The following is an 18,732-nucleotide window of genomic DNA, read 5'->3' as shown; positions in this document are numbered from 1 at the left end:
ACATTGATAGAATGACTTTTCATAGGTGTCAGTTAGGATGACCCTGTCATCTAACATGTCCGTTCATTGCTAAGGTAATAGACTGCCTTCTTATGGAGGTGCATTTTCATTGTACATATGTTTTACAGAATACTTATCCAGGTGTGTATGGATGTCATTTGGTCAACATGTCACAAAGGGTTGCATAATTGTCATGTCAAAGACCCAGACCCTTATTCATGTTGTGCTTAGTACTTAAAAGCTTAAATGTTTTGTGGTCAGTGCATTATTTATACCAATTATGCCTCCTTGGATCAAATAGAGGATCAGAAAAACTGAAAATTTCAATCAATAAACCAATTAAGGAACACTATACATAATGCACAGGAAGATAACAGGTCAGGACAAGCAACTTGTCAGCCATGTTGAAGTAAAATATCTAGACATCGTTCAAAGGTAAAACCTTTCATTCAATAAATAAACGTTGTTATAAGGGAATACCTCGGGTGTTTGAAGGAAAAAAGGCACAGGGAAAGAGGTAGGGAGGAGAGAGGACCAACAGCAGACTGCTGAAGGGGGCATGAGTCCTGTTTAAAATTCTGCACTGTTAAATCTCATGTTCTCTGACAGATTCATTAGTATGAGGTCAGGACAGGCAATTTTATACAGAGAAGGTGAAGGTGACACCTTCAGGAGGGACATCTGGAAAAATAGGAATGCAGGTAGTGTGCATGAAGTAGTGTTCCGAGAGTTGTTCATGTGGCTTATACTGATCATAGTAATGAGCCACATGATGGGTGAAAGGTCATTCATCAAGTAAAAACAGCAATAAAAAACTAATGACAATGGAAAAATAATATTTGTTTTCTACTGCCTACTGGGCAATATTTTGATGGAAGGGTCTGATTGCAAAATTCCCTGAAAGAAAACAACAGTATTTCAATATGATAGCTGCAGATCGCTGACTTGTACATAGGACAGTAGATGACAACCTGAATTAAACACCAGAGTTTGTACCACATCAGGTCATGCCGTATTTGTACTTGAGTTTCAGAGTGGGGGGGGGGGGCTACTAATGATATTGAGAGGCAAGTCCGTTGGTGATCAGTTTTTTAAAAGAGCAGTGCTCAGCAGCCATATAACAAATATGACCAAATAGAGTGATTTGAAAGGCATCGCCTGGAGCGATGAAAACATAAGGTTGTAGTGCAAAGAGGCTGACAGGAGGAAGCCTTCCCCAAATGATGGGTAATGCCTTAAAATGTATCCGCAGACTCTTGACTTTTGTCTTGAGGCTTATTTCACTTATTGACAGGCATCACTGGTCGGCAGGGCTGGAGAAGGAATCGACCTGCACCGTATCCTGAAACACCGACGCCTGGCTGGTGTAGGACAGACGGAGTCTCATCTTCAGGTTCACCTGGGGAGTGAAGCAGGTTTTATGGTAAATAAGTGTATATTGCATCTGGCATATGTTAGCCCCCCAATTCCAATTTGACAGGAAAAAAATATATGCATGCATATATTTATGGGTATGCATGCGTCTGTGCATATTCCATATGTACATTGTTTGGGTTGTTGAGGAGCACTGTCTGTGTCACGTTTGCTGTGCCTCGCGCTGGGAGAAAGTCCCCTGAGGGGGCCTTCATCTGTAACTGGACACTCTGAGGGGGAAAGAAGATTAACAGTCAGACGAAACTCCACAACCACCATACACACATTCAGTGTAATTTGCTGCCTTAAAACATACCAATCAATCAATTTTATTTAAAGTGCAGAATCACCAAGAAGTTGACTGCACCTTTCTATAGAGAATTACATTGGTCTGCTGAGGTGAGTTGCAAACATCAAACCAAATTCTACTGGGAAAGTCAGAAAAGCTCCTTTTCCCAGGTTCATAATTGTAGAGCAGACAGCAATCTACTACTTTTGGCTGCTCCCGTTAGGGGTCGCCACAGCGGATCATGCTTTTTCATTTTTTCCTGTCCTCTGCATCTTCCTCTTGTCAGGCCAGCTACCTGCATGTCCTCTCACCACATCCATAAACCTCCTCTTTGGCATTCCTCTTTTCCTCTTCTCCGGCAGCTCCATATTCAGCATCCTTCTCCCAATATAACCAGCATCTCTCCTCCACACATGTCCAAGCCATCTCAATCTTGCCTCTCTTGCTTTGTCTCCAAACCGTCCAACCCGAGCGGTCCCTCTAATATACTCGTTCCTAATCCTGTCCTTCTTCGTCACTCCCTGTGAAAATCTCAGCATGTTCAACTCTGCCACCTCCAGCTCTGCCTCCTGTCTTTTCATCAGTGCCCCTGTCCCCAACCATGTAACATAGCTGGTCTCACAACCATCTTCTGAACCTTCCCTTTAACTCCTGCTGGTACCCTTCTGTCACAAATCACTCCTGACACTCTTCTCCACCCACTCCACCCTGCCTGCACTCTCTTCTTCACCTCTCTTCTGCACTCCCTGTTACTTTGAATAGTTGAACCCAAGCGATTAAACTCGTTAATGTTTGGAGACAAAGCAAGAGAGGAAGGTTTGAGATGGTTTGGACATGTGTGGAGGAGACATGCTGGGTATATTGGGAGAAGGATGCTGAAGATGGAGCTGCCAGGCAAGAGGAACACCAAAGAGGAGGTTTATGGATGTGGTGAGGGAGGACATGCAGGTAGGTGGCGTGACAGAGTAAGATGCAGAGGACATGAAGAGATGGAAACAGATGATCCGCTGTGGCGACCCCTAACGGGAACAGCCGAAAGTAGTAGTAGTGGATAATTGTAGAGCGTAGCGTCTGAAAATGTTTAACTTTCTGACACTGACATGCTGAAGTCTGCGCCCACTTTCTGCAGTGATTGGCCGATGTGTGCATGGGTGTGAAAATAGGCAGCCAGTCATGAATTCTTTTGCCATCATGTAAACTGGTCACAACTGACCATGAATAGCTCTGAAGAAAAAAATATTTTTATAGGTTTTTTTTCTGACTTCACATCTCGATTGCAAAAGACAGAAATATCATTGAATTCATGCAGTGAGGTGGCAGAGGTGTACAGATCACATTAGACTCCACAAACCAGCTTCCAGTGGAGTTGGTTCGCAAAATGTGGCATTCAGTAAAGCGATGTAAGAACCTGCATGGGACATTTTTAAGAGGATTCAGTTAAAAAGTGTTGTCAATCATGGATTACCTTGGGGACTGCTGCCTGGAGGGTGAAGCTGCTGATATCAGAGTCGCTGGTGTTGGAGGCTGTAAGTGTGGCCGTTAATCCCACATCTGTCTGTCTGTCACAATGGAGCTTCACAGTCACGCCGTTCTTCTCATACACTGTCACAGTGGGCACTATGGCACACAATCACAAACACGTGCGCACACACACAGTGTCGGCTCAACAGAAAGTAAAAGTGTAAGTATAACAATGTTGAGAAAGTATATTGGAAACGCCTTTATTGCTTCATTCTGTCAGCCCAACTTCAATATTTCTCCTAATTTTTCTCTCCTTGTTGATCTTACTCTGCTTGCTCCCCTGACTCTTTTCACTTGTTTACCCTTCCACATTTGCTTTATCATCCTTTCTTTCTTTTCCAACTCTTCAGTCATTTAAGTCTCTTTTTTCTACTGCTATGTGTGCATGTGTCTATCTGGGTAACTGACCGGGTGTTAAGGGTGTCAAGGGTGTGAGCTCCAGGCCCCCTAGCAGATCTAGGAGGTCTCCACCGGTCGTGCTGGCTGTGTTTGTGGGTGGGCAGGCTACTGTCGGACCCTGGGCTGGGCTGGGCTGGAGCGGCTCTTCAGAGCCACTCAGCAAATCCAAAAGATCACACACCTTCAGCAAACCAAAGACAAGTGTGTGTGTGTGAGAGTTTCACCATTTGAGTTATTAGGGGAGTCTTAGTAAGTTAGTGTGATGTTGCATTTATCGGTTTAAAGCAGCATTATCCTTTACCTGGTTAGCAGGCTGTTGTGCCAACACTGGCTCTCCCTGCTTGAGTTTGGTTGGCTCCATGTCATTGACAGTCCCCCCTGATGCTTTTCCGTTGGTATGGTCCAGGGAGCTCTTGTCAATCACAGGCATCCTCTCCAGCACTGCTGCCCTGGGAGGAGAAGCAAGAGGTCTCTCAGCTTAATGTTGGCAGAGTGCAGCTCCCAAGAGAGAAACAAATTTCATAATCAGCTGTAATGCTACTGACAGCTGTAGCCATGCAAATATATACCAGTACATGTAAAACAATCATAATTTCATATCATCTTAAGAGGAAAAACACCCCTATAACTCAATAAGCTATGATTGTGTGTACACAATCAACACAATTATGCTTTCCATCAGTACGTAATACAGCATACCTCATGTGGTCATATTTTTTGAACAGAGCGTTGTACTCAACTGCCCTCTGTTGGAGTTCCAAGTCTATGCAACTTCCATAGATGCTGACGATGCTTCTGATCCGGCTGACAGAGGCAACGAGAGAGAGAGAGAGAAAGTTGGAGAATTATCGCATTGGGGTTTCGGGAAGGAAGGCAGGGTTATTTTGATATTAGTTGTGGAATTTTTCAGCCATCTATACATAGACAGTTTAAAAAAAATTAAGCACAAAAACTACAACGATAGATTAGATATATATATACTTTATTGACCTAGAAGAGGATATTTGTTTTCACCTTCTTAACAAAGCCTCACAGTAAATACATGTACATATACTATACATACCATACAACATACATAGAGAACAGGGAGACAACAATACGTTAACACAAAAGTTTAGAGGTTCAGTGAGTTCAGAACTTCAATGGCAGAAGGAACAAATCTCTTTTAAAGTGGCCCGTCTCCAGGTGAGGGAGCCGTTCCAGCTACCAGATAAGCATATAGATTTGATGTTGGCTAAGAGTTGTCAGTGAGATTAAAACCTTGTTCCTTCCATGACTGCAAGAAAATAAAAGAAATGACTCTGTATCTCTACTACTTACTTCACATTGTCAGTGATGCGCGTGCTTAGTTTCATGATGGCTGTGAGAGCGAAGCCTCTGGTTGCCGGGGACGACATGTGGGACTGTAGCACCGCTTCCAGGGCGTCCAAGACATCGTCCTCAGTGACCTGGTACAGTAGGATGGTGGAGAAAAGTCTTGATGCATGTTCAATAATTCAGGTAGGGAAATGACAGAAAGCTGAATCAGTTCATCTGGACACAACATTTATTGGGAGATATGTTTCATCACTCATCTAAGTGACCTCTTCAGTCTCAACTGACTGCAGGTATCCCCACCCTTATAAACAGCACGGCTGCATAACGGCCGAAACAATGACCGGTTTCATATGCAAATTGCAGTGACCATTAACCATTTCTGGTGGACCAGAAATTGGACCACCAAGTGTGCTAGAAATTGGTCCACCCCAAGGATCGGGTCCACCGGCACAAACAGACCAACATAATGCATGCTGTTAAGTGCCGGGAAGATTGCCATGACTTGTACATCGGGGAAACCAATCAAACGCTGGTGAAGAGGATGGCACAACACCGAAGAGCTAACGCATCAGACCAGGACTCCACATTCTACACCCATCTACAGGCCAGTGGCCACTCTTTCAAGGATGAGGATGTGCACATCCTTAATAGGGAGGAACGCTGGTTTGAACGGGGAGTCAAAGAGGCCATCTGTGTGAAGAGGGAATGACCATCCCTGAACCAAGGGGGGGCTAAGAGTACATCTGTCGCCATCTTACAATGCTGTGATTGCAACTATTCCCCAACCCTCTGTGAACAGTACACATGACCATTGTTGCTCTTGTTAATGGTCAAAGCAATTTGCATATGAAACCGATTGTTGGTTTGGTCGTTATGCAACTGTATTGTTTATAAGGGTTTGGATACCTGCAGTCAGTTGAGACTGAAGAGGTCACCTAGATGGCTGATGAAACATTTCTCCTAATACACATTGTGTCCAGCTGAATTGATTCAACTTTCTGTGGAGAAAACTGTCTCATGTCACAATGCTGACTCTCAAAGTCACTGCTCAGCTGAAATGGATAGTATTATCTCAGACTAAAATTAGAGATTGACTTCCAATGCAACATTGTAAATTATAAGTAGATAAAGAATATCGATCCATTACTTTTACACCATAATAACTCCTCTCACACATGCCACCCAAAAAGTGACTAAAAAGTAAGCTCCACTAAAAGCTGTGGTATAGATCGCATCCTGTTTCCCGTCCCCTAACTCAACCTTTGTTTGATTCCGTGTACCTGAACAGGCTCGGTCTCCTCACACTCTCCCCGAAGTAGCAGGTCTCCATACTCCCCTATACACCAGCAGGCCACCTGCACCAGGGACTGCTGCACAAACACACCAAGAAAATATTTCAATTTCTCAACATGGGTGTGCACATAACAATAAAACTGAGACATGCTTCACTTCTGAACAGGGAACAAACAAACAAACACACACACACACACCTGGGAGATATCGGTAACAAGAGCCCTGTAGAGCTTGTGGACTGTGTAACAGTGCAGTTCGGAGGTGGTGGTGATGAGCTGGATCAGGTTGGGCACCGTCTCGTCTCTCACGTCACCCCCTGCCTGACAGAGAGGGAGCGACAGTTACACACGCGAGTACACACACACACAAGTACGTGTATACACACACACACGCGCGCGCACACACACGCAGGGAAAGTATGTGGGTCTGAATACAATGGCATTAAACTAGGTTAGAATGTAGCAGGTATTGGGAATTGTAAAGACAATGTACTAGATGTGGATTAAGAATTATTTTTTTCATAAATCCCCCACCCTTAACCTTTCACTACACTGATTTATTCCTTTAAGAGAATTAAGAAAAGGATTAGCCGCTATGCCAACCATTTCCTTGTCAAGTAATCCGTTATATAGAAGGAAAAATGAACACTGAGAATGATGCAAAGGGCAAAACAGTACTCCAGAAGAAAGGGTTCATCATAACTAGGAACATCAACATCAGAGTCATAGATAGCGCAGGACAAGTCAAACGGGTGACTGTGAGTACAAAGCCCATCCATTTAAAGGGAGGCAGGCACAGTGGCAGTCTGTATTTACCGTGGTGAGGACATGCAGGATGGTGTCAATGTGCCAGCGCTGGGAGGGAGCATACCTGACAGAGACAGAGACACACACACAGACACACACAGACACACACACACTCAGTGGTGCTCAGGGCTTGGACACATGCATACACACCATTACGTCCCACTCTTCCCTGCTCATCTAAATGCTGGAACGTCATACAGTACTGCATAAAGAAACAAGGAAAGCTTTTCATAACTGCAGTACTACTGAAACAGAAAGGGACATAAGTAAGGATGGAGACAGACACAGAGTAAGACTCCTAGGCACACACACACATAGACACACACACACAAAAAAAAAAGTGTGCGTGATGAAGTCATATGTGCATGAATCATGCTTGTACCGATTGGCAAGCGGATCGTATATTTTCAACTGAAGGGATAATTGAAAATTGGTTTTTCCTCCAACAATATTAAAGCAATTTTAACTAACTTACTATCAGAACTAAGATGCTATAAAGATCATCTCTAGAATGTGCACCCAACTGTGCATTTAGAGATTTTTTTTCTCCCTTTTTCTCCCAAATTGTACCTGGCCAATCACCCCGTTCCCTGAGTCATCCTGGTCGCTGCTCCACCCCCCTCTGCTGATCCGGGGAGGGCTGCAGACTACCACATGCCTCCTCCAGTACATGTGGAGTCACCAGCCACTTCTTTTCACCTGACAGTGAGGAGTTTCGCCAGGGGGACATAGAGTGTGGGAGGATCACGCTGATCACGGTGATCCCCGTGCTGGTAGGCAACGGAATAGACTGCTATGCTACCCGGACGCCCCTTTAGAGATGTTTCTGGTGGAGCGGCATGTTCGCCTACTGAGCCCTAATCAGCATGAGTTGACGAGTGAATTTTGATTTCCTTAATTACAAACCAGTTTGCTGGGGGCGCCCCAGTGGCTCACTTGGTAGAGTGGTACCACATACGGTTGAGTCCTTACCGCAGCAGCCCGAGTTCAAATCCAGCTTGGGCCTTTTGCTGCACGTCATCCCCTCTCTTCCCTGCCTTTCCCCTCTCTCTCTCTCTACTGTCACTATCTAATAAAAGGTGGAAAATGGCAACAAAAAAACCCCCAAAACAAACCAGTTTGCTGTCTTTTGTTCCATGGATCTGACACCCCACATCTCCGTTCTCCACATGGCTGCTCATCAAAACTTTGCACTCCATAAGAGTAGTTAACTTTATGGATATGTGTCTCCCTGCCTGCCACCCAATGACTGCTGGGATAGGATCCAGCATCCTGTGACCCCGATTGGGATAAGCGGCTTGGATAATGGATGGATATTAGAGATAATGTTAAATGGAACATGATGCTGTGATATTGTCACACCAAGCACAGACACACAGACTTTTAAAAAAGAGCCATTGTTTGACATTGCTATTAAATAGATTTTTTTTTAATGTTTAAATATTTTAAATAAAATGTTCACAATCTTTTATAAATTTTTATTCATGTAACTTTAACCATATTGCTTGCAGAAAGCAAGCAATTACAAATCGATTATTTCAAAGCTGCGTCAGATGCTATGACGTCCATGCTGGCATTTTACTGCTATGCTGTGATGTAAACCCCCTGCCCCCCCTACACACACACCCTCCTAATCCCGCCGCCCCCCTGACAATTGGGTTGCCTTTTGGTGATCTGGAGTAGCCACGATTGGACGATATGAAAACAGAAACGATCACCCAACCCGAGCATGAATGTGTGTGTACTTGCACACATTGATAAGTGTGCAGTGTTCATGCATAGCCATACCTACTCTTATGTGTGTTTGGCCTTTACCTCTCAGCGGCATTGAATATGCCGCAAGCTGTTTGAGCCTTGAGCTCAGGCGGGCAGGAGGAGAGGAAGAGGAGCAGCTCCTTCATCATAGAGCGGATGTTGATGGCTGACACCAGGGCCAGGGACAGCTCCAATGCACGGCTGGACAGTCGAGCACAGATTACATTTATCAATCATTAACGTATTGGCCTGAGGATGTAGCACATGCTTAATCAGGGCTGGAATCATTTCACTTTCCATTCACAGTTGATTTCAAACTAAAGTGGAACTAGAAATGACAGAACGAGAGAGAGAGAGAGAGAGAGAGAGAGAGAGAGAGAGAGAGAGAGAACACTTGTCCTACGTATGTTTCTTTGGACAGACTTGTGATGTGAGTGGGGAGACCAGCCTTCAAAATAGGAGGAGCTGGCCTGTTGAAGTGTCCTTTAGCAAGGCACTGAGCCCTTAACATGCTAGAGCTCTTTAACAGCGAGGGAAAAGAAAATCACTTATCTTCTTTATCTTTACATTACCCTGTAACACACAGTAAGTTGGCACTGCTCCGGATAAGTTTGTTAGCTAAATGCTCAAAACATAATGTGGCTGTATAAATTACTTATGTATTCAAAGATTTTCAAGCTGAAAGAACATCAACTTCACTGATTTGAAAAGTGAACTGATCCCAGGCCAGCAGTAACTCAGTCCTCCTATCAGGCAAATGATGATGAAAAGTCATCACAGTGACCGTTCAATCAAAACACGTATTTAAGCACATATATGAAAAGTATGGTGTTACAACATCAAGTCTTGCGTATCAGTGGTGTGATGGGTATGCTTTACTAGAAAGAACCCTGTTACCGTTTGACAGAAGCATCCTGGTCTTTGAGGCAGTCCACTATGGTGCCCCTGTGACGCTGCACGGCATTGTGGTCTGTTGAAACAATCTTTTGAAGGGAGGTCATAGCAATATACCTGACAACAGATATGACAAAAAAAAAAAAAAAAGAAAAGCACATTCATTTTGGGTCTATCATACTGTGGTGCGATGAAGCACCGGCAGAGTAGAATTCAGTGATAGCTTGTTTATTGCTCCTTTCTTAATTGCAAGTCCATTTCTGTGAGATTTTTTTTCCCACCTCAATTGTATCTGGCCAATTACCCCACTCTTCTGAGCTGTCCTGGTTGCTGCTCCACCCCCTCTGCCAATCCCGGGAGGGCTGCAGACTACCACATGCCTCCTCCGATACATGTGGAGTCGCCAGCCACTTCTTTTCACCTGACAGTGAGGAGTTTCACCAGGGGGATGTAGCGCGTGGGAGGATCACGCTATTCTCCCCAGTTCCCCCTCCCCCCCAAACAGGCGCCCTGACTGACCAGGGGAGGCACTAGTGCAGCAACCAGGACACATACCCACATCCGGCTTCCACCTGCAGACACGGTCAATTGTGTCTGTAGGGACGCCCGACCAAGCCGGAGGTAACACGGGGATTCGAACCGGCGATCCCCGTGTTGGTAGGCAACAGAATAGACCACTATTCTACCCAGATGCCCGATATATTTCTGTGACATTTTAAGTCTGTAGCTCAAAAGCAGGATCTAGAAAACAAATCAGGGATTTTTTTTTTAAATGAGCAAATATTCAAGTTTTCTTATAGTTCTACATAACTGTAATTTCTAAATAGCCAAACCGTTAGACTTCCTGAGAACCGCAGCTCATAAACATGACTAGCTATGTCTGTATTCATGGGAAAGATGTTAACTAGTCAAAGCAGGCTAGGCAGAATTGGACTCTTGGGGCATAAACTAGTCGTATCACTGTGGCAAAGCCTTGCCACCATCAAGGGGACTGTGGTTTGAACCTGAAAAGCCTGTCTGGAGAGACAAACCAAACAGCCTTCATTTGCCTCAAAACTGCCTGATGAAAAAATGAGCAAAGCAGCCTGTAATTAAAGGATCATCAGTTGCATATAGCAACCCTCTGATGTGACTCTAAAATGGGTTCTGGGAAAAACGATTAGCTAGGAAACTTGGCTCGTGAACAGTTACAGAGTTTAGCCAATCGCCTTGTGGAACAGAAACGGTACAATGACCTTGAGAAATAACGAGCAACAATGAAGGAAAAAAGTGGTACGAACCGAATGTTCCTGTCATTGTTGAGTAGAAATCTTCCCAGGATGTTGACGGCCAGGATCTACAAACCACATCCCAAAGGACAGAGGTTAGTCACACGCAAACGTCAACCCACCAAGGATTTCCTTTTTTCTAAAATACAATGATTTACTTACCATTGCTCCACAAAAACAAAGCAGCGGGGGTTAGTAATTTACATTGAAGCTACATTTGGAACAGCAGCTAAATACTGGGCCAAACAACTGGAAATCTCAATCAAGCAGTCTATAGTGACTTACTGATTGAAATACACAACAACCACTATGTGGATACCGTGGGTATCAGGTGATGTCACCCCCCACTTTTTCTCCCCAATTGTACCCGGCAAATTACCCTACTCTTCTGAGCTGTCCCGGTCGCTGCTCCACCCCGTGTGGATCCGGGGAGGTCTGCAGACTACTGCACGCCTCCTCCAATACATGTGGAGTCGCCAGCTGCTTCTTTTCACCTGACAGTGAGGAGTTTCACCAGGGGGACGTAGCATGAGGGAGGATCATGCTATTCTCCCCAGTTCCCCCTCCCCCCCCGAACAGGCGCCCCGACCGATCAGAGCAGGTGCTAGTGCAGTGACCAGGACACATACCCACATCCGGCTTCCCACCTGCAGACACAGCTAATTGTGTCTGCAGGGATGACCAACCAAGCCGGAGGTAACACGGGAATTAGAAACGGTGAGCCCTGTGTTGGTAGGCAACAGAATAGACTGCCATGCTACCCGGACGCCCACCAGGTAATGTTTATTTCTCACCCTGAGGCCGCTCTCCGAGTTGATGTCCATCACAGTCAGAACGGTCTCATAAAGCACGGCGCTGCCCGCAGTCTTACTGCTGTCTGTGTTGGTAGCAACCTGCACCATAAGACATACACATACACACACACGTCATGAAAACAATTATACAAGAACACGCAATGCTTTTATTTGAGCCAGGTGTTATCTAGGGATGCACTAACATTAGATACAACAAATAAGGTTATTACAAGGCAGAGGCTATTAAAAAGGGTTTTCTTCAGCTAATTTAGATGTGTTAAGAGAATGTTGACCTGGGCAAGTACGTCATTCATCGCATCGCTGGCCGCATCATTATTGCGGCCAAGGATTCTCAGCAACCTCAAAATGCGCACCTGAGGATGGAGAGAGAGAAGGGGGTTGAGCAGCAGAGAGAGTCCGAGTATGACAGCACACTGGTTATTTACGTAGTCTGAGTTAACAACCACGAGAGCGAAAGAAAGAGACAGATAAAGACAGAGGGATAGAGATATAGATATTTGGTATGTTAGAACAGCGGTCCACAACCACTGGGCCATGGACCGGCACTGGGCTGCAAAGCATTTGCTACCAGGCCACGAGAAAATGATGATTCTACAAAATGAATAAAATATTTAAAAAAAAACTCTGAAAAATAAACATATATTATGTTTATATGTTTATTATATATATCATTATTATTATAGGATGAGGTCAGAACTGCCGGTCTGCATGGGCTAAGCTAACTGCTAGCTCATGCAGACCGGCAGTTCCGACAGTCATCCCGACTGGTGTTCGTTCTCCTGGACAGTGTTTTTTTTTTGTGTGTTTAGTTTAGATATAGTATGTGTTAGGTTGGATATATGTGTCCTTGTAGTTCTTCTTGGATGTGTTTTTGTCTTTGTGTTGCGGGCTGGGGGAAACAATGTTTTGTTTAATTTCATGTGCACAAGTGCATGAAATGTAATGACAAAGTGCTTCTGATTCTGATACAGCATTATAGGCTATTTGTGCGGCAATTACATTGAACACGGCATGGTCTGTCTGTGTTGCACCCTTCCTCACCAGTCCCGGTCACACCCACAACAGGATGAGGATACAGATGCTGAACTTGAGTAATGCAACACACGCAAGGTCATCAGTCAGTTATCACCTACTTACCTTCTTGATGTGTGTGTTGCAACTAGCTAGCTACCATGAGTAAAAAACAAATGTCACTTGAGAGTTTCTTCAGAAGAGGTAGAGGTCTATAAAAGGTCTAACGATGATGAGATAGCAGAGGCCTAGACTGAAAAAAAAGCTTCTTTCAAAAGGAAATATGATGAGTCGTACCTAAATATGGCTTTATTATGACCAATGACTCACATGTCATGACTTGCCTTCTTGCAGGGAAACAAGCCCATGGTGCCCACTGATTCAGTGATACTGGTGAGTTGCAATGTTTTTATGTGAAAATATGCGATGTGTGTTTAATATCGAAACGTTACGTAAATGTTATGATGCTATTGACTTATAAACCTAACCTACGTTCTGATCGTGATTAACACCCCCCGTTGGTCGGTCTACAAGAATATTGTGAATATTAAACCGGTCTGCTGTGCAAAATAAGGTTGGGGACCCCTGTGTTAGAAGTGTGGAGGCCAGGCTAACCTGTAGGAAGGGGTCACTGATTCCTGCCACGTTGTGCTCTGGGGAGTACCCTGACATCACCAATCCTCTCAACATCTGAACCAGCTCTGGCACTGCCTGGGACACGGGAAAACACACACACACACACACAATCATATATAATTACACTGATTTGATACATCAGATCAAAACCTTGTTTGTGTTGTGTGTGAAAGGCCTTCTTGGTTCACTTTACCTTTCGGAAGCGCCCCAGTGTCTCTGGACTTTGCTCACACAGTTCAGTGATCAGAATCACAGCCCCATGCAACACACCTTCAGATGAATGGAACCAAAACCAATGGCCAATTTCAGATGACAACACTTATTATCATGAACATAAATAGTAAAACATAACACTGATACACAATATAAGAGTGTACCCACTTACCGTGGTTCTTCTCTGATAGCAGTGAACGAGCGGTAGGGGTGAAGAGCTCTCCCAGTTCTGGCACTTTTCTCACAATGTGAACGGCACACAGAGCGGCCTTAGAGTGGGCAAAAGGGGACATTAACAGTATTACATCATTACAACTCTAGCCCATCTTGCTGCTTCAAAGAACCTTAGGCCAACAATACAGAAAATAATAATCTAATTACAACAATAATAATAATAATAACAATCTATCCATCCATCCATTATCCAAACAGCTTATCCTACACAGGGTCGCGGGAATAATAATCTAGATAGGCTACTTAGTTATACTATTTCATTCTGATGTCTAAGGTAGTATAAGTTAGACTGGACCCACAAGTCCACATGTTTTTCTCACTATGTATTCCCTATCTACCACCACTACCTTTGGCTGCTCCCGTTAGGGGTCGCCACAGCAAATCATCCATTTCCATTTCTTCCTATCTTCTGCATCTTCCTCTGTCACACCAGCCACCTGATGTCTTCCCTCACCACATCCATAAGCCTCCTTTTTGGCCTTCCTCTTTTCCTCTTCCCTGGCAACTCCATATTCAGCATCCTTCTCCCAATATACCCAGCATCTCTCCTCCACACATGTCCAAGCCATCTCAATCTTGCCTTTCTTGCTTTGTCTCCAAACCGTCTAACTTGAGTGGTCCCTCTAATATAATCATTCCTAATTCTGTCTTTCTTCCTCATCCCGAATGAAAATCTTAGCATCTTCAACTCTGCCACCTCCAGCTCCGCCTCCTGTCTTTTCATCAGTGCCACTGTCTCCAAACCATATAACATAGCTGGTCTCACAACCATCTTATAAACCTTCCCTTTAACTCTTGCTGGTACCCTTCTGTCACAAATCACTCCTGACACTCTTCTCCACCCACTCCACCCTGCCTGCACTCTCTTCTTCACCTTTCTCCTACACTCCCGATTACTTTGGACAGTTGACCCCAAGTATTTAAACTCATATGCCTTCGTCACCTCCAATCCTTGCGTCGTGACCATTCCAGTATCCTCCCTCTCATTCATGCATAGGTATTCCGTCTTGCTCCTGCTGACTTTCATTCCTCCTCTCCAGTGCATACCTCCACCTCTCAAGGCTCTCCTCAACCTGCATCCTACTCTCGCTACAGATCACAATGTCATTCGCGAACATCATCGTCCATGGAGACTCCTGCCTGATCTTGTCCATCAACCTGTCCGTCAACCTGTCTCACTGTGTATTCCCTATATTCAAGACAAATTCGTGTGTATGTTTTTGCATGTCACAGTTTGAAACAACCATTCTAATAACTGTCTTTTGGCATTGAGACAGGAAAATATTTCCTACTGTGATTAGTTAATTATGCCAATGAGACGATACCGTTACCTGTGAAATGCCAGAATGTAAACAAAAACACAGCTTAAGTAATCCAGACCTTCTTCTTGATGTAGGAGACGGATGCATGGAGTAGCCGTTCAATCTCAGGTGCCAGGTCCCTGCACATTTCAGCTGAGCCCATGCAGGCCAGTGTGCACAGGGCCAGGGACCGCACATACTGGCTACTGTGAGACAGGTCACTGAAACACACACAAACAATCCCACAAATATAAAAAGGCACTTGCAGGAAATGCTGCATATATTCAGTGATGACAAGAAATAAAAGCATAGTTTATTTTACGGAAACCATGTTGGCATATCCCGCTGTATGTCCACTGTCTAAAATACCCTGAATCTATTATCTTCTATTATCCAGTCTCTTTCCATCTCTTGTCTGCCAGAATATCCATATACTTTATTCCACATAAACATCTCAGAATTATGTCGATGTCTAGGAATTTTGACAGACGGTCTAAAGCAGTGATTTCTAACCATATTCCAAGGAGGACCATGTGTATCCAAGTTTTCTTTCCAAATCAGCATTACACCAGCTGATTAGTTCTCCCCTGTGTGATTTGAAGATGTGTTAATCAGTGACTCTCAGCCATAAAGAGCGTTGAATGTGAAAGAGTTCCTCCTACTCGCTCAGATATCTATCTGGTTGAGATTGCTGGCTCTCTCTGGGAGGTTGAGACAGTCCTTACTTTTTTATGGAGTTGGTGATGAGCAGGCTGGCATCTTGCTTCTCATCCAGCAGCATCATAGCGCCCAGGTAACCCACACGCTTCTCACTGTAGCGAGGGCTGGCTATAAGTCGAACACACTCCATCTGGAATCAAGAACAACTCTAAATGTTAAGCAAAACAAAGTTATTGCATACGACCGTTGAATCAGGAAAAAATACATAAAACCAGATCTAAAATCATGTATTAATAACAGTAATCACACTCCAAACTTTTTTTTTTGGATTTCCCCCCCTTTTTCTCCCCAATTGTACCTGGCCAATTATCCCACTCTTCTGAGCCCACCGGTCGCTGCGCCACCCCCTCAGCTGATCTGGGGAGGGCTGCAGACTATCACATGCCTCATCCAATACATGTGGAGTCGCCAGCCGCTTCTTTTACCTGACAGTGAGGAGTTTCACAAGGAGGATGTAGCGCGTGGGGGGATCACACTATTCCCCCCAGTTCCCCCTCCCCCCTGAACAGGTGCCCTGACCGACCAGAGGAGGCGCTAGTGCAGCGACCAGGACACATACCCACATCCAGCTTCCCACCCGCAGGCGCAGACACGGCCAATTGTGTCTGTAGACGGCCGACCAAGCCAGAGGTTACATGGGGATTCGAATCGGTGATCTCCGTGTTGTTAGGCAATGGAATAGACCGCTACGCTACCTGGACGCCCGCTCACACTTTGAACTTTAATAATCTCCATGTGATTATCCTCTTTTTGCTTGATCAGAAAAATATAACAGGACGACCAGAGCTGGTAGCAAATGAGGGTGCTGGTCAAGGACACTGTGGCAGGAAGGCTGCTTAGCAACACAAAGTTGGAACCCAGATCTCTTGGTTTAGAAGGACAATCTCTCTTTAAACAGACAGTATCTTCCCCATTAAGCCAAATGGATTGAGCTAATGAAGTACGTAAATGCTGTGACAGGTGTTAATGACCATGTGATATGCATAGGCGAAATCCACTGACCTGACCAAAGTGAGCCGGGTAGCCCAGCATGTGCACATAGAGCAGCTTGGCCAGGTTGTGAGAGCGACCCCCATTATCGGCTTGTCTAAACTGTGCCCGAATGGCAGCACACTCTCTCTGGATGACACCCCGCTCCTCACCCTGTGTCCTCGCTGACCTGATCACACGAATCATCTCCTGAAGACGCACTGTTGGAGACATGGCTCTGCATGTGTGTGTGTGTGTGTGTGTGTGTGTGTGTGTATGTGTATGTATGTGTATGTGTATGCGAGGAAGAAGGAGATACAATAAAACAACATAGCATGCAGCAATAAAAAAGGTGACAAAGGACACAGCAAAATTAAAAATACAGCAAAAAATATTTGTCATATTTGCTCTCACAGCCTCTTTCTAGTTTGTTGATTTTTTTAAATCTTATGTCTTCATATGATTATACTCATTATTATTGATAAGAGTACTTTAATATTCCGACTGCATCTCAATTTATATATAATTCCTTCCCTTTTGTTTGACATTGCTGTTCTTTATTCTTTATTTCTGTTCTTTATTCTTTATTTCTGTTTTACCTTAGTGTGTTCATAACAGAAAATGTCATTGCAAGCAACCAAGCTGCTATTACTGTGCTGTACAGTCATTGTGTATTTCACAATTAAACCTCAAAATATTTAATTTTTTAATTAACATTTTGAAATCGTGTTTCAGGGAACAGCACACGAGATGGATTTGTTAATGTGCTGAGCTGTCTTAAAACCAGTTCATTTAACATGACCTTTAATATATCCCGTTTTAAACTAAGCAGACAATTATTATTTTGGAAACAGATTTGTTAGTTATTGGCGTTATTCATTCATAAGGATCTGGTTTTTAAAAAAAGACTAACGTGGCAAAAAGTCAAACTCACTACACACCCTGACAGATGCTGCCAAGCCTGATGTGGCTGAAGACATTAGCTAGCTAGCTGGCTAGCATAGCCAGACGCTTTTGGCTGGCATAGCTTCCGTTTTTTTTTCTTTACGTTGACAAAACGCTCTGAGTACAAAACAAAACGTACCAGCTCGTTGTTCAGCGACTTTTCCAATATCCAAATCGACAGATTTCAAACGACCTCCAGATAGATATGTGGCAGTAATTTGTTGAAGGGAAGCCCCAATGTATGCAGACTACGGGCTGACTGACGCTAATACTATCCCATAACTTCCGGAATCTGAACTCACACCGTGCGTGACTCCGCCCCCCTCCCGTAAACTGTACGTCAGGTGTCCCAACTGGTGGATATAAAATATGCATGACGAGCAGGTGCAATATGCAGCAAGAGACAACCGACATCTGCTTCCATTTGACTGTGGAGGAAAAACTCCCTCATATTAAGGCTAGCTGAGGTGCTCTTTGTCATAGTTAGTCTTGTCCCTGTTACTTTGCTCTGTTCCATATATCCACTGTCTTATGTTGTACAGCACTTTGGTCGTTTTTAAACGTGCTCTATAAATAACTTGACTGCTCCCAATGTAAGCTTGATCCCATTTTCTTACTGCAATCACAGGGGTGAGAGAGTGTGCATGACCTCTATTTGTGTCTTATTGTGCAGTAGTTTTAGTGATGTATTCTGTAGCTTTTCTTTGCCTACTTCATAGTGTGCTTGCTTCAACAAGGACACCATTATATTTTTACTGACTTCATTATTATCCTTCAATGCACTCTTTTTTTGTCACTTAACTACCATCACTTAATTGGCATCACAAGTGCCATTCAAGTTCTTACATATTAAGCATTTATTCTTACTCTATTGTGTTTGATACTCATTTGTGTTACTTTTACTTAATCACAATTCCCTCTTGGCTCTTCAGA

At 44.1% G+C, this 18,732-nt stretch overlaps 1 protein-coding gene across 1 annotated transcript; it reads right to left on the bottom strand.

Annotated features, from left to right (window-relative positions):
* Positions 1-848: 848 nt before the first annotated feature.
* On the bottom strand, positions 849-18,038 carry ap1g2 (adaptor related protein complex 1 subunit gamma 2). The gene is made up of 22 exons (XM_056293587.1): positions 17,939-18,038; positions 16,888-17,092; positions 15,891-16,015; positions 15,245-15,386; positions 13,803-13,899; positions 13,611-13,687; positions 13,397-13,492; positions 12,043-12,123; positions 11,750-11,848; positions 10,968-11,023; positions 9,691-9,804; positions 8,854-8,994; positions 7,048-7,102; positions 6,430-6,552; positions 6,220-6,309; positions 4,943-5,070; positions 4,322-4,426; positions 3,924-4,071; positions 3,632-3,803; positions 3,168-3,319; positions 1,545-1,643; positions 849-1,399 (listed from the first exon to the last, which is right to left on the bottom strand). Exons 2-22 carry the CDS (start codon positions 17,086-17,088, stop codon positions 1,298-1,300), a joined length of 2,403 nt encoding a protein of 800 aa, XP_056149562.1. The 5' UTR covers positions 17,089-17,092; positions 17,939-18,038; the 3' UTR covers positions 849-1,297.
* Between the last annotated feature and the right edge of the window lie 694 nt (positions 18,039-18,732).

This window comes from Lampris incognitus, chromosome 14, assembly GCF_029633865.1.
Source record: "Lampris incognitus isolate fLamInc1 chromosome 14, fLamInc1.hap2, whole genome shotgun sequence".
Taxonomy (NCBI): domain Eukaryota; kingdom Metazoa; phylum Chordata; class Actinopteri; order Lampriformes; family Lampridae; genus Lampris; species Lampris incognitus.
Note: the sequence above shows the minus strand (reverse complement) of the source record. Positions and strands in the feature narration are given on the sequence as shown.